Source organism: Bufo gargarizans, chromosome 10 (assembly GCF_014858855.1).
Source record: "Bufo gargarizans isolate SCDJY-AF-19 chromosome 10, ASM1485885v1, whole genome shotgun sequence".
NCBI lineage: Eukaryota > Metazoa > Chordata > Amphibia > Anura > Bufonidae > Bufo > Bufo gargarizans.
Window position 1 is genome coordinate 8,988,565 of NC_058089.1, and position 14,661 is coordinate 9,003,225.

Consider the following 14,661-nt stretch of genomic DNA (forward strand, 5'->3'; position numbering starts at 1 on the left):
GAACTAATAAGTGAATAAATAAATACTGTGGGTTTTTTTTTTATTAGTAACACATACACACTGGTCAACATCTATGAACCTAACACACACCAACTGTCATTCCTGCACAAAGTTATGCGACACACCAACAAATTGAAAAAAGGAAAGGTGATAGTATGCGGAGACTTTAACTCCATAATGGACCCTTCCCTGGACTCCACCTCCTCCACAAGGCGATCTGAAATGGGAATGGGCTCCTTTTTACAGTCGGAGGGTCTTATTGATGTGTGGAGAGCTCAACATAGTCAGGAAAGGGACTTTACCTCCCCCCCATCTATCATACTCCCGCATTTACATGTTTATGGTGGACCATACTACACTACTCCACACCTCTTCTACAGAAATTGGTCTCATTCAATGGTCCGACCATGCCCCGATCATCATCACCCTGAAAGAAAGATTCCAATTCACACCCAGCTCCTATCTGGACAAACAATACATTTCGATTTAGCAACCCTAAACAGATCAAGTAGCTTACCGCTGGGCTGAGGGAATACTTTCAATTCATCACAGGTTTCAGATCTGTTTACCCAACAGGCTAATAAGGTCTCCCCAACAGACCAACCTGCAAGACGAGCTCAGGATTGAAAGGGACAAACTTAGGGGAGTCCTACTCCATAACTACAGCAAGTCCCTTCTTAAGCTTTAATCCAAATACTATGCCCAAGGCAATAAAACAGGAAAACTACTCGCTCGACAACTTGAAACCCATCAATCAAAATTCCACACAATACACACCAGCACCAAAGCCATTATTGGCCCCAGGGACATTGCAGAACAGTTTTGCTTTACGATAACCTCAAAGACAACACTCCATTACCATACAATTATCCATCCCTTGTCAAGGACTTCTTGACAAAAGCTTCACTCCCCACCCTCACTGCTTCACAGCTACAGACATTAAACGCCCCACCCACAAAATTGGAAATTAAAAAATGTATTCACTCACTCCCCCTAGGAAAATCCCCAGGCCCTGATGGTTTATCCAATGAATACTACCGCCACTTCCAAGCCATACTTATCCCTCACTTGCAAGACATATTCCACCGGACGATGGATGGTACTCCTTTCCCAGCGGATATGCTATTAGCCTTAATAGTAACTCTCCCCAAACTGGGCAAGCCCCCAGACCTCCCCAAAGTTTCAGACCCATTTCTTTACTTAATTTATCTGATAACACTAGAAGACAGCTGCGTACATAGAAAAGTAAGGGCCCCATAGTAAGGATCATACCAGGCCCCACACACAGGACAGAAGGGTTTCTGCCTAAACTCTTTTCAATGAACCTTGGGCCATTTTTTCCACTGCCTCATTTACTAAAAGTTGTTCCTTTAGAGGGTAGAGTCCCGACCAAGTTTTCACCTCCAGCAGAAGAGGAGATAATTCCAACTGAGACTGGACCCCATAGCAGTTGTACGCCCCTGCTAGAAGACTTGTGGATCTCTTCAATTATGCTCAAATTCACCGCTCCCCCGTGCTTGCAGTGACCCTGGACGCTGACAAGGTGTTCGGCCGTCTTCACTGGTCGTTTGCCTTTGCGGCCCTCCGGAACATGGGATTTACAGGCCACATAATGCAAGCGTTTGAAAACCTCTACTCCTCCCCCTCTGCTAGAGTGTGGGTAAATGGGGTTGTCTCAGACAGTTTTTAGATTTCAAACAGGTCCCGTCAATGATGCCCCTTATCACCTTTGCTCTTTATCCTTGCTTTGGAACGCTTAGCACAACGCATAAGAAACTCACCAAACCTCACTGGTATTCAGGTGGGAGATCAAACCCACACCATCACCCTCTATGCTGATGATATTATCCTCACATTGGTGGACCCTGTAAATTCCCTGGGAAAGGCTCTATCACATTTTGGCTCCCTTTCCTACTACAAAATAAACAGCTCTAAATCTCAGGCTCTCCCCGTCAACATTCCTCCTAGATAAGTGTCACTCTTACAATCTCTATATGATCTGGATTGGCAGTCTACCGAATTGCCATACCTGAGAGTCAAACTCACATCTCCATGCTCCCTTCTATATAAACATAACTATGAACCTCTCCTCTCTACTATGACCAAAGACTTCTCTAGCTTTGCAATGAAGGCAGTATCATGGGTGGGTAGATTTGCATAATTCCAGATGATAACCCTCCCAAGAGCTCAGTCTATTTTGAATGCTTATCTATGGGTCTCCGCTAGGCCCAGAATAGCCCAAACCTTGATGTTCAGAAACAAAATAGCTGGAGATATAGGCCTCCCGTCAATTAAAGACTATCACAAAGCAATGGGGCTCTCGTTCACTCGTGAATGGTGGTTACCCAATAACTCAAAGGTATGGGTCTAAAAAGAATCTCATTCCATAGGCCAAGGTTCACTAAAGGACTATCTAATACAACTGGTTTGGGACTCACACCCTCCAAAAGCCAACAATGTCTTCCTGTCTGTTTTTCTTACTTCCTCTTAAATTTTTTTCTAGTTAGTCTTTTTTATAACCCTTTTCCTCAAATTTGCTCTGTAAGTTATCTGCCTCTTTTTCAAACTGGTCCCACTAATGTGGGTATATCAAATCAAGCAATTTTTGATAAATATATTTCCAAACACATACTTTAACATCAGCTTATACTGATAACATGGATCCATATAGAAATTTTTTAGGAGGTGGTATAAAAACGCTGAGATATGTCATCTACAGCTGAGTGGTCTACAGAACAGTGAGGTGAATAGGACTGGTAACCATGGAAACGAACGCCTACTTATCCGTGAGCAGGACGGACCGAAATCATCCCTGAGGAAGGAACTCTGTAGTTCAGAAACGCGTCGGCTGAGTTTTGGTCCAAGTAGGCATCTGTACCTGGTGTGACGTCACACAGAAGATTCGCTCCATTGGATTACTAGCGCGGCTTCCCTCGCGCACACGTGTCACCGGCCGGGACCGCGCGCGCTGGCAGTGGAGGCTAAAGACTTGCTAAACTCTTAGCTGAACAGCGAAACAGCACCACCGCTCCTGTTTAGAGAAACACCGCTCGTAGCAACACAGGCAAGTAGCGTGCTTCTCTCGGATCACCAATCCAAACTGGTGTAACCCCTTCATTACTATCAAGCAGCAGCAGGAAAGGCAACAGCCTTTAATAACTGACAGTCAAAATACACTAGAAAAATTAAAATAAAGCTAATTAAAACACAGTATCTCATTCTACAAGATATATCTACGACCTACTCGGAGACAAGGCTACTTTTGTTAAATCCCCCCCTATTATAAGATGGGAGTCCGAGCTGGGACACTCCTTCTCAGACAAGGAATGGGCCGCAGCAGGCGGCTTTCTTTCCTCCAACTTTTTGTTACTTATTATGAAGCAGGGGTGAATGGTATTTTACCCCTCAAAGACTAAGCAAAATATACCCAGGAACTTCTCCTTGCTGCTGAAGGGAATGTGGTAATACAGGCTTCCCTATACCATACAGATCTTTGAGTTAGTATCTGAATTGACCTCAGCGAGAATAATCGCATCCCCAGAGCTTGCGTTATTGTTCCTGGGTATACAGTCAATTGACCCCAATTATAGAGGTCTTATAGGACATGTGCTACTGTGCGCCAAATTGGTGATAACCCGTCACTGGAAGGAAATAACTCCTTCTACCATATTAGAAGTACTCCAGGAGCTAAACACAACCTGCCGATATGAACAACTATTGCCAGATACAGTGATCTCCTCCAAATCTACGAACATTATTTGGGTGCCTTGGCTACAACATCCTAAATACACCCCCTAAGAATCCTTATCTAACTAGAGAAACTTATATCTTCAACATCCTGTGACAAGTGAGAGAGCATTGTTACTTTCAATTTATATTTATATACACTACAATCTTCATTCAGTTCTTTTTATTTTCTTCCTTCTCCTCTCTTCTTTATTTACTTATTATATGTATCTGGCCGCTCTACCCAAGGCTGTTAGTTCTCCATGCCTCATAGTGTGACTTATAACTAGTGGTCGAATATATTTCAGTTAAATGTAAACTGATTTATGTAAGTCAATAATACATGTAAAGATCTGTCATTTTTGTGAAAAACACAATAAAAACAGTTTATAAAAAAAAAAAAGGATCTTATACTTGCCGATCTCCTGCTGCTTTTCCAAAGGTACCCGGATCCCTACTGCGCTCCACTTCCTGCTTCTGTTCTCGGAGCAGCAGGAAATCACTGGGAATGCGATCAATCACTGGCTGCAGCAATGACCCGCCTCTGCCAGTGATTGGCTCAGCGGCGTTCTCAGTTATTTCCTGCTGTGTCAAGAACAGGAAGCGGAGCACAGCGGGAACCTGAACAGTAAGGGGACTATAAGAACCTTTGTGTTTAAGCATTGGCAGGCCATTTAACTAGTAATAATTGACGCTGCAGCTCCCTGTAGTGACTGCCTAAAGCAGCCACTATAAGTCCTCTTTCGCACGGGCGTCAGTTTTTTTCCTCGGATAAGAGCCGGGTGCGTTGCGGGAAAATGCGCGATTTTCCCGCGCGAGTGCAAAACATTGTCATGCGTTGCACTCGCGTGAGAAAAATCACACATGTTTGGTACCCAAACCCGAACTTCTTCACAGAAGTTCAGGCTTGGGATTGATGTTCTGAAGATTGTATTATTTTCCCTTATAACATGGTTATAAGGGAAAATAATAGCATTCTGAATACAGAATGCATAGTAAACCAGCGCTAGAGGGGTTAAAAAAAATAATTTAACTCACCTTAGTCCACTTGATAGCGAAGCCGGCATCTCCTTGTGTCGCCTCTGCGCTGAGCGGCTGAACAGGACCTGGGGTGAGCTGCTCCATTAAATACAGGTTAAGGACCTTCGATGACGTCACTCCGGTCATCACATGGTACGTCACATGATCTTTTACCATGGTGATTCACCATGGTAAAAGACCATGTCATGACCGGAGTGACGTCATCGGAGGTCCTTAACCACTTCAGCCCCGCTAGGTGAAACCCCCTTCATGACCAGGCCACTTTTTACACTTCGGCACTACACTCCTTTCACCGTTTATCGCTCGGTCATGCAACTTACCACCCAAATGAATTTTACCTCCTTTTCTTCTCACTAATAGAGCTTTCATTTGGTGGTATTTTATTGCTGCTGACATTTTTACTTTTTTTGTTATTAATCAAAATGTAACGATTTTTTTGCAAAAAAATGACATTTTTCACTTTCAGCTGTGAAATTTTGCAAAAAAAACGACATCCATATATAAATTTTTCGCTAAATTTATAGTTCTACATGTCTTTGATAAAAAAAAAATGTTTGGGCAAAAAAAAAAAATGGTTTGGGTAAAAGTTATAGCATTTACAAACTATGGTACAAAAATGTGAATTTCCGCTTTTTGAAACGGCTCTGATTTTCTGAGCACCTGTCATGTTTCCTGAGGTTCTACAATGCCCAGACAGTAGAAAACCCCCACAAATGACCCCATTTCGGAAAGTAGACACCCTAAGGTATTCGCTGATGGGCATAGTGAGTTCATAGAACTTTTTATTTTTTGTCACAAGTTAGCGGAAAATGATGATGATTTTTTTCTTTTATTTTTTTTCTTACAAAGTCTCATATTCCACTAACTTGCGACAAAAAATAAAAAATTCTAGGAACTCACCATGCCCCTCACAGAATACCTTGGGGTGTCTTCTTTCCAAAATGGGGTCACTTGTGGGGTAGTTATACTGCCCTGGCAATTTAGGGGCCCAAATGTGTGAGAAGAACTTTGCAATCAAAATGTGTAAGAAATGACCGGTGAAATACGAAAGGTGCACTTTGGAATATGTGCCCCTTTGCCCACCTTGGCAGCAAAAAAGTGTCACACATGTGGTATCGCCGTACTCAGGAGAAGTTGGGGAATGTGTTTTGGGGTGTCATTTTACATATACCCATGCTGGGTGAGAAAAATATCTTGGCAAACGACAACTTTTCCAATTTTTTTATACAAAGTTGGCATTTGACCAAGATATTTTTCTCACCCAGCATGGGTATATGTAAAATGACAGCCCAAAACACATTCCCCAACTTCTCCTGAGTACGGCGATACCAGATGTGTCACACTTTTTTGCTGCCAAGGTGGGCAAAGGGGCACATATTCCAAAGTGCACCTTTCGGATTTTGCAGGGCATTTTTTACACATTTTGATTGCAAGGTACTTCTCACACATATGGTCCCCTAAATTGCCAGGGCAGTATAACTACGCCACAAGTGACCCCATTTTGGAAAGAAGACACCCCAAGGTATTCCGTGGGGGGCACGGCGAGTTCCTAGAATTTTTTATTTTTTGTCACAAGTTAGCGGAAAATGATGATTTTTTTTTTTTTCTCTTTTTTCCTTACAAAGTCTCATATTCCACTAACTTGCGACAAAAAATAAAAGATTCTAGGAACTCGCCATGCCCCTCACGGAATACCTTGGGGTGTCTTCTTTCCAAAATGGGGTCACTTGTGGCGTAGTTATACTGCCCTGGCAATTTAGGGGCCCAAATGTGTGAGAAGAACTTTGCAATCAAAATCTGTAAAAAATGACCGGTGAAATCCGAAAGGTGCACTTTGGAATATGTGCCCCTTTGCCCACCTTGGCATCAAAAAAGCGTCACACATCTGGTATCGCCGTACTCAGGAGAAGTTGGGGAATGTGTTTTGGGCTGTCATTTTACATATACCCATGCTGGGTGAGAGAAATATCTTGGCAAAAGACAACTTTTCCAATTTTTTTATACAAAGTTGGCATTTGACCAAGATATTTTTCTCACCCAGCATGGGTATATGTAAAATGACACCCCAAAACACATTGCCCAACTTCTCCTGAGTACGGCGATACCAGATGTGTCACACTTTTTTGCTGCCAAGGTGGGCAAAGGGGCACATATTCCAAAGTGCACCTTTCGGATTTTGCAGGGCATTTTTTACACATTTTGATTGCAAAGTTCTTCTCACACATTTGGGCCCCTAAATTGCCAGGGCAGTATAACTACGCCACAAGTGACCCCATTTTGGAAAGAAGACACCCCAAGGTATTCCGTGAGGGGCATGGCGAGTTCCTAGAATTTTTTATTTTTTGTCGCAAGTTAGTGGAATATGAGACTTTGTAAGGAAAAAAGAAAAAAAAAGAAAAATCATAATTTTCCGCTAAATTGTGACAAAAAATAAAAAATTCTAGGAACTCGCCGTGCCCCCCACGGAATACCTTGGGGTGTCTTCTTTCCAAAATGGGGTCACTTGTGGCGTAGTTATACTGCCCTGGCAATTTAGGGGCCCAAATGTGTGAGAAGAACTTTGCAATCAAAATCTGTAAAAAATGACCGGTGAAATCCGAAAGGTGCACTTTGGAATATGTGCCCCTTTGCCCACCTTGGCATCAAAAAAGCGTCACACATCTGGTATCGCCGTACTCAGGAGAAGTTGGGGAATGTGTTTTGGGCTGTCATTTTACATATACCCATGCTGGGTGAGAGAAATATCTTGGCAAAAGACAACTTTTCCAATTTTTTTATACAAAGTTGGCATTTGACCAAGATATTTTTCTCACCCAGCATGGGTATATGTAAAATGACCCCCCAAAACACATTGCCCAACTTCTCCTGAGTACGGCGATACCAGATGTGTGACACTTTTTTGCAGCCTAGATGCGCAAAGGGGCCCAAATTCCTTTTAGGAGGGCATTTTTAGACATTTGGATCCCAGACTTCTTCTCACACTTTCGGGCCCCTAAAAAGCCAGGGCAGTATAAATACCCCACATGTGACCCCACTTTGGAAAGAAGACACCCCAAGGTATTCAATGAGGGGCATGGCGAGTTCCTAGAATTTTTTATTTTTTTGCATAAGTTAGCGGATATTGATTTTTTTTGTTTTTTTTCTCACAAAGTCTCACTTTCCGCTAACTTAGGACAAAAATTTCAATCTTTCATGGACTCAATATGCCCCTCACGGAATACCTTGGGGTGTCTTCTTTCCGAAATGGGGTCACATGTGGGGTATTTATACTGTCCTGGCTTTTTAGGGGCCCTAAAGCGTGAGAAGAAGTCTGGAATATAAATGTCTAAAAATGTTTACGCATTTGGATTCCGTGAGGGGTACGGCGAGTTCATGGGAGATTTTATTTTTTGACACAAGTTAGTGGAATATGAGACTTTGTAAGAAAAAACAAAAACAAAAACAAACAAAAAATGTCCGCTAACTTGTGCCAAAAAAATGGCTGAATGGAGCCTTACCAGGGGGGGGGGTGATCAATGACAGGGGGAGTGATCAATGACAGGGGGGTGATCACCCATATAGACTCCCTGATCACCCCCCTGTCATTGATCACCCCCCCTGTAAGGCTTCATTCAGACGTCCGCATGATTTTTACGGATCCATGGATACATGGATCGGATCCACAAAACGCATGCGGACGTCTGAATGGAGCCTTACAGGGGGGTTATCAATGACAGGGGGTGATCAGGGTGATCACCCCCCTGTCACTGATCACCCCCCCTGTAAGGCTTCATTCAGACATCCGCATGATTTTTTACGGATCCATGGATACATGGATCGGATCCACAAAACGCATGCGGACGTCTGAATGGAGCCTTACAGGGGGGTTATCAATGACAGGGGGTGATCAGGGTAATCAGGGTGATCACCCCCCTGTCACTGATCACCCCCCCTGTAAGGCTCCATTCAGACATCCGCATGATTTTTTACGGATCCATGGATACATGGATCGGATCCACAGAACGCATGCGGACGTCTGAATGGAGCCTTACAGGGGGGTTATCAATGACAGGGGGTGATCAGGGTAATCAGGGTGATCACCCCCCTGTCACTGATCACCCCCCCTGTAAGGCTCCATTCAGACATCCGCATGATTTTTTACGGATCCATGGATACATGGATCGGATCCACAGAACACATGCGGACGTCTGAATGGAGCCTTACAGGGGGGTTATCAATGACAGGGGGTGATCAGGGTGATCACCCCCCTGTCACTGATCACCCCCCCTGTAAGGCTCCATTCAGACGTCCGCATGATTTTTACGGATCCATGGATACATGGATCGGATCCGTAAAAATCATGCGGACGTCTGAATGGAGCCTGACAGGGGGGTGATCAATGACAGGGGGGTGATCAATGACAGGGGGTGATCAGGGAGTGTATATGGGTGATCACCCGCCTGTCATTGATCACCCCCCTGTAAGGCTCCATTCAGACGTCCGCATGATTTTTACGGATCCATGGATACATGGATCGGATCCGTAAAAATCATGCGGACGTCTGAATGGAGCCTGACAGGGCGGTGATCAATGACAGGGGGTGATCAGGGAGTGTATATGGGTGATCACCCGCCTGTCATTGATCACCCCCCTGTAAGGCTCCATTCAGACTTCCGCATGATTTTTACGGATCCATGGAGACATGGATCGGATCCGTAAAAATCATGCGGACGTCTGAACGGAGCCTGACAGGGGGGTGATCAATGACAGGGCGGTGATCAATGACAGGGGGGTGATCAGGGAGTTTATATGGGGTGATCAGGGGTTTATAAGGGGTTAATAAGTGACCGGGGGGGGGGGGGGGGTGTAGTGTAGTGTAGTGTTTGGTGGGACTGTACTGACCTACCTGAGTCCTCTGGTGGTCGATCCTAACAAAAGGGACCACCAGAGGACCAGGTAGGAGGTATATTAGATGCTGTTATGAAAACAGCGTCTAATATACCTGTTAGGGGTTAAAAAATTCGGATCTCCAGCCTGCCAGCGAGCGATCGCCGCTGGCAGGCTGGAGATCCACTCGCTTACCTTCTGTTCCTGTGAGCGCGCGCGAAATCTCGCGTCTCGTGAGAGGACGCGTATATGCGTCCAGGAGGAGTAAAACAACCACCTCCCGGACGCATATACGCGTACGGCGGTCGGGAGGTGGTTAAGCTCTATTTAATGGAGCAGCTCACCCCAGGTCTTGTTCATCAGCAGCGGAGACACAAGGAGATGCCAGCTTCGCGAGCAAGTGGACTAAGGTGAGTTAAATTATTATTTATTTATTTTTTAACCCCTCTAGCGCTGGTTTACTATGCATTCTGTATTCAGAATGCTATTATTTTCCCTTATAACCATGTTATAAGGGAAAATAATAATGATCGGGTCTCCATCCCGATGGTCTCCTAGCAACCATGCGTGCAAATCGCACGGCATCCGTACTTCCTTGCGGATGCCATCCGATTTTCACACACCCCATTCACTTCTATGGGGCCTGCGTCACGTCAAAATCGGAAAATATAGAGCATGCTGCGATTTCAACTGAACGCACAAGTGATGCGTTAAAAACATCGCTCATGTGCACAGCCCCATAGAAATGAATGGGTCAGGATTTAGTGCGGGTGCCATACGTTCGCCGCACGGATCGCACCCGCACGGAAAACTCGCCCGTGTGAAAGGGGCCTAACAGTGTCACGGCAGACTGGGGCATCAGTTCACAATCATAGGCCCCATAGTGCTTCTATATGCTTTATTCAGCCATGTTATACAATTTGCATAAAAATACACAGACGCTTAAAGCCACAAAATCCTATGCCCGATACAAGTATGCAATGGCTCTCTAATTGGCCTGTTGCCATCATTTTCAAAAATAGAAATCTCTCTTTTAATGTCTTTCAAAAGTTCTTTCTTTCTTGAGTTCAGACTTTCTCCACAGATCATTTATTGAGGCTCTTAGAATGGATCTTGACAGAAAAGTTTCTGCAAAGAGAATATCTTTTGCCATTCTGACTTCTAGGACACATTAGCTTCTTTTTCAGCTTTCCCATTCTCCCTGGAACGGTCAGCCTTTACATGACAGGGGCTGTCACCTCTCTTACAAGGGAACAGTTACATGGCGTGACAGGGCCCCGCAGAGCGAGCATACTAGCACAGCACGTGTCCTGCAGGTCAGGGAGAATAAATGGTTCTGCGTAGAGGGCATTGTATGTGAGGCTTTCTATGGTACTGCTGTTATTTATTGCAGTGCTCTGTGTCCGGTACTCCAAGCTACACAAGCCCTAATTACAATAAAGAAATCCTAGTACAATCCATCAACAGCAGCTCTTTAGCTGTTTCCAAGCAGCAACAAGATATTTTTGTACAAGTCACAGAGTAAAAATGAGCTAAAGAGTTAGCAAAACCCTAAACCCAGGTAATGAAGATAAATGACACGATTCTACATTTGCTTAATTACTTGTTTCTGTGCTGTATAATTATGTAACTGTAGTAATAAATCAAGCAAAGTATAATGCACCATTAGCTGTTCTGATGCATGCTCTTTCTGTGTGACAAGCCCACTGGTTCAATATACTGCTTACGTGATCATGCTGGCATTATATAGGACAAACCTGTACGATCATCAGAAGTGCTGCAGAATAATATACTCTGTAATACTCATGACTGTGTACAACATCTATGCTCCTAAAAGGGACAGGGGCTGTTTGCACTTGCCACTTTTCAGGGGCCCTCACCCTGCATAAAGCAACTCATAAGCCAATTACAAGAAAGGTCCGCCGCTGAGACAATAATATAATGGAAAGAAAAGTCAACATCTCCTGAGAGGAGAACATCTGATGTTCTTATTACCATAAAATTTGGATCTGGCCAAAATGCTCCCTGTGATGCAAAATCCATCCTTCCTGTTACTGACATGAAAGGTCGACACTGGTGGGTGATGGCTAACCTGCAAAAGACATCATATATTGTACGTGGATGGCAAAGACCCAGCAGAAACAAGTCAGACTTCTTTGAAATTGAAGAAGGGGAGATGGTGTGGGGGGGGGGGGGGGGGTTCTATGGTCGTATTTAAATATACTCTACTGTTTTGTGGCTATAGGATCTAGGAACGTCTGTCTGTCTCTATTTCAGATACATTGAAGCAATACAAGAATTGTATGCCAGAAAACATGGCCTCGAACCAATGTGTAATATGAAGTTCTACAAATGTCTATTATACTTTGTGTTACAATTACTTCTCTAGACTGGATGTAACTGCAGCAAATGCTCCACTGTGAGACGTATTAGGTGTGCAGGTTATTCAATGGATGTGTACAATGTTTTCGTCAGTATAATCTGAGTCTGCAAAATAACAGTAATCCTGATTTATTGAAATAATTATCCTCCCAGCTGCCTGATCCATCCATGACATTTGCATTTGTTGAACTGATGCATCCACAGCATTAAGAATACAAAGAGGAGATGCTGTCTATGTGAGGCCAGCAATAAATAACAAGTCTATAGCAGTGATCTGCAACCTGTAGTCTCCACTACACCTCTACCATGCCCTGACACCTGCAGGTTTTCTTTTACGCTTTGCTATGGACCCTTTTCACCTGTATGTCCACACACAATCAGCTCCTGTGGATAAAACACTGGGGTTGGTTACCTGTTCTGCTATGTAAAACGTGTGACTGTTTGTCTGTGGGTGAAACCAGCAGCAGCGGAATTTCTCTCCCAGGATGGAGTTATACGGCTTCTTTATTCCCTACGAGATCAATCGAGAGGATTAAAAAAAAAATCTTAAACTAGCCATACATTCTAGATACTGTACATCTCTTAACCCCCCCATCCCCAGACACCTCCAGCAGCAGATCATCTCCTTTACAACAAAAATATTGGACATGTTGGAATCCAGCTACCCAATCCTTCTCTCCCTCTGGGAAGAGTGTGGAGGCGCCCCTTCCAAATATCACACATACTTCACAATCCCAAATGATAAAATACGAAGACATAATAATTACCTTTGGCTTTTTATAAAATCCTGACAAATACCATTTCAGAACTTGCTTCATACGACAGTAAGGATCGTCCTCCACTGCTGCCCTGGAATCAAAATAAACTTTTAGTATTTTTTTCCAGGGCCAGTATAAGTTCCCAGTCAGCCCCTTATACTAAGTTATACGTCTGTTTGGCTCCTACTGTGCCATAGTGGGCTTCTGCTTATTAGTTATTAGCCCGGTTTGATTAGCGGTCTCGTTAAGTTGCCGTCCTGACCTCTGCTTTCAACCATGCTTTGTTTGCCTTGATTATCGCATTGTCTGACTACATATTTTGCATTTTGCTCCAGTTGTTAGTGACGGTATTGGGTTTACAATCTATTTATCTGTTGTTATACCCAATAGCGGTTAGTTTAGCATTACCAGCGACCTGTGTATACAGGGACGTAGGGAGGACACTGATACTGTCTTTCCTGCCTATGTGATGCTGGAAGAATGATAAGGAAGTCAGAGGATCCATGCTTATGTCACCGCGATGCAACCCATATTGCTCTACACTAATTATGATGATGGTGTAGGAAACAGGGGGCCGGCAGTGATCCTGACACCCAAGAGGACACATACACTCAGAGTAAGGATGACGCTGCTTACTTTGACTTTAGGTAAGCAGCTTTGTCCAGCTATAGTATTTTCTCCTGCCTTACACCAGTGATGAAGCCCTATTCCTGCAAGTATGTATAGAAATAGATCGTCAGAGCTGCTCACACCATATAAGCTAATAGAAACTGGTCAAAAATACTATATCGTCATGTCTGTGGCCACTGTGTGCAGACTAGTGCCTTTTTATTGACAATTTTAAAGTGGTTTTTCTGGTTCCTTTCCTCAATTTTCTTTTTAAACATTCTTTATTTTCATATTTGCAAAAACAGAGATATAACACGTGGAAAATGAGCCAATGTCTTGTAAAAATGCAGAACAGTGCTACAGTCCACTTGATGGCAATCAGTGGAACTCCTAGCTCAAGTCAAGCTAAATATGTAAGGGACTGTGAAAGAGCGAGTAGGGGAAGAAGAGAGAGTGGGAAGGAAGTCGACTGCAGACTTGGCAGCACAATCAGTCATTCTCCAAAGCAGGGGAAATAAGGCACTATTTCTGGTACATCCTGAAACATACAGAACAGAAAAAGAAGATGAATAGAAAATGAAAATAAAAAAAAATAAAACCCTATCACCTAGAATAGGAACAGATTGGTGAAGGCTCATGACAGGTTCCTTACAGGGAGCCAGCAATGGAACGCCAGAGCTGCCAAACCTGAAGAAACCTGCCTTGAGCATTGTTGATCCATTTAGACATCTCTGACATATTTGAGCTTGGCAACCTATTTCTCCAGAAGGAGGTTGTGTACCAAGCCAATGTAAAGGAATTAATGTCTTTGCAGCTGCAATAAGGTGTAAAATTACGTTCTTTTTGGAGGGGTTGTATGGTTTGCTTAGTTGGGTCAGAGCCATCATATCAAGAGAAAGCTGAAAATCAGGCATGGAGATCCGTCTGATCACATCCCACACTGCATCCCAAAAAGGCTCAATCAAAGGGCAAGCCCACCAAATGTGAGACTGAGCCCACCTCTCCCCCACACCTCCAACAATGTTTTGCGGCAGAAAGACCTCTTTCATACCAAAACTCAAGTGCCTTGTACCACGCGGAGAGGAGTTCATAGTTATTCTCCTGGAGATGTACACAAGGTGGGAAGCCATGAGAGGGCGAGGGTATTCTCTTAGTCTCTTTCACCGTGAGGACCGTATCCAGCTCCTTCTCCCAGGCAAGTAGAAAAGGTGGCTTAGATGGGTTGGCCACTTTCTACACCATTTTCTATATTTCATAAGGTATTCTCCCTAGTTTACAA

The 14,661-nt window shown here is 43.8% G+C and overlaps 1 protein-coding gene across 2 annotated transcripts in view; it reads right to left on the reverse strand.

Moving 5' to 3' along the window:
• OSBPL5 (oxysterol binding protein like 5) overlaps window positions 1-14,661 on the reverse strand; it is an 85,548-nt gene that overhangs the window by 24,757 nt on the left and 46,130 nt on the right. For both annotated transcript variants that reach the window (XM_044269644.1, XM_044269645.1), the window contains 3 exons: window positions 12,783-12,864; window positions 12,428-12,526; window positions 11,629-11,725 (listed from right to left, as the gene is read on the reverse strand). In XM_044269644.1, coding sequence (XP_044125579.1) covers window positions 11,629-11,725; window positions 12,428-12,526; window positions 12,783-12,864 — 278 coding nt within the window. The remainder of the gene's footprint in view (window positions 1-11,628; window positions 11,726-12,427; window positions 12,527-12,782; window positions 12,865-14,661) is intronic.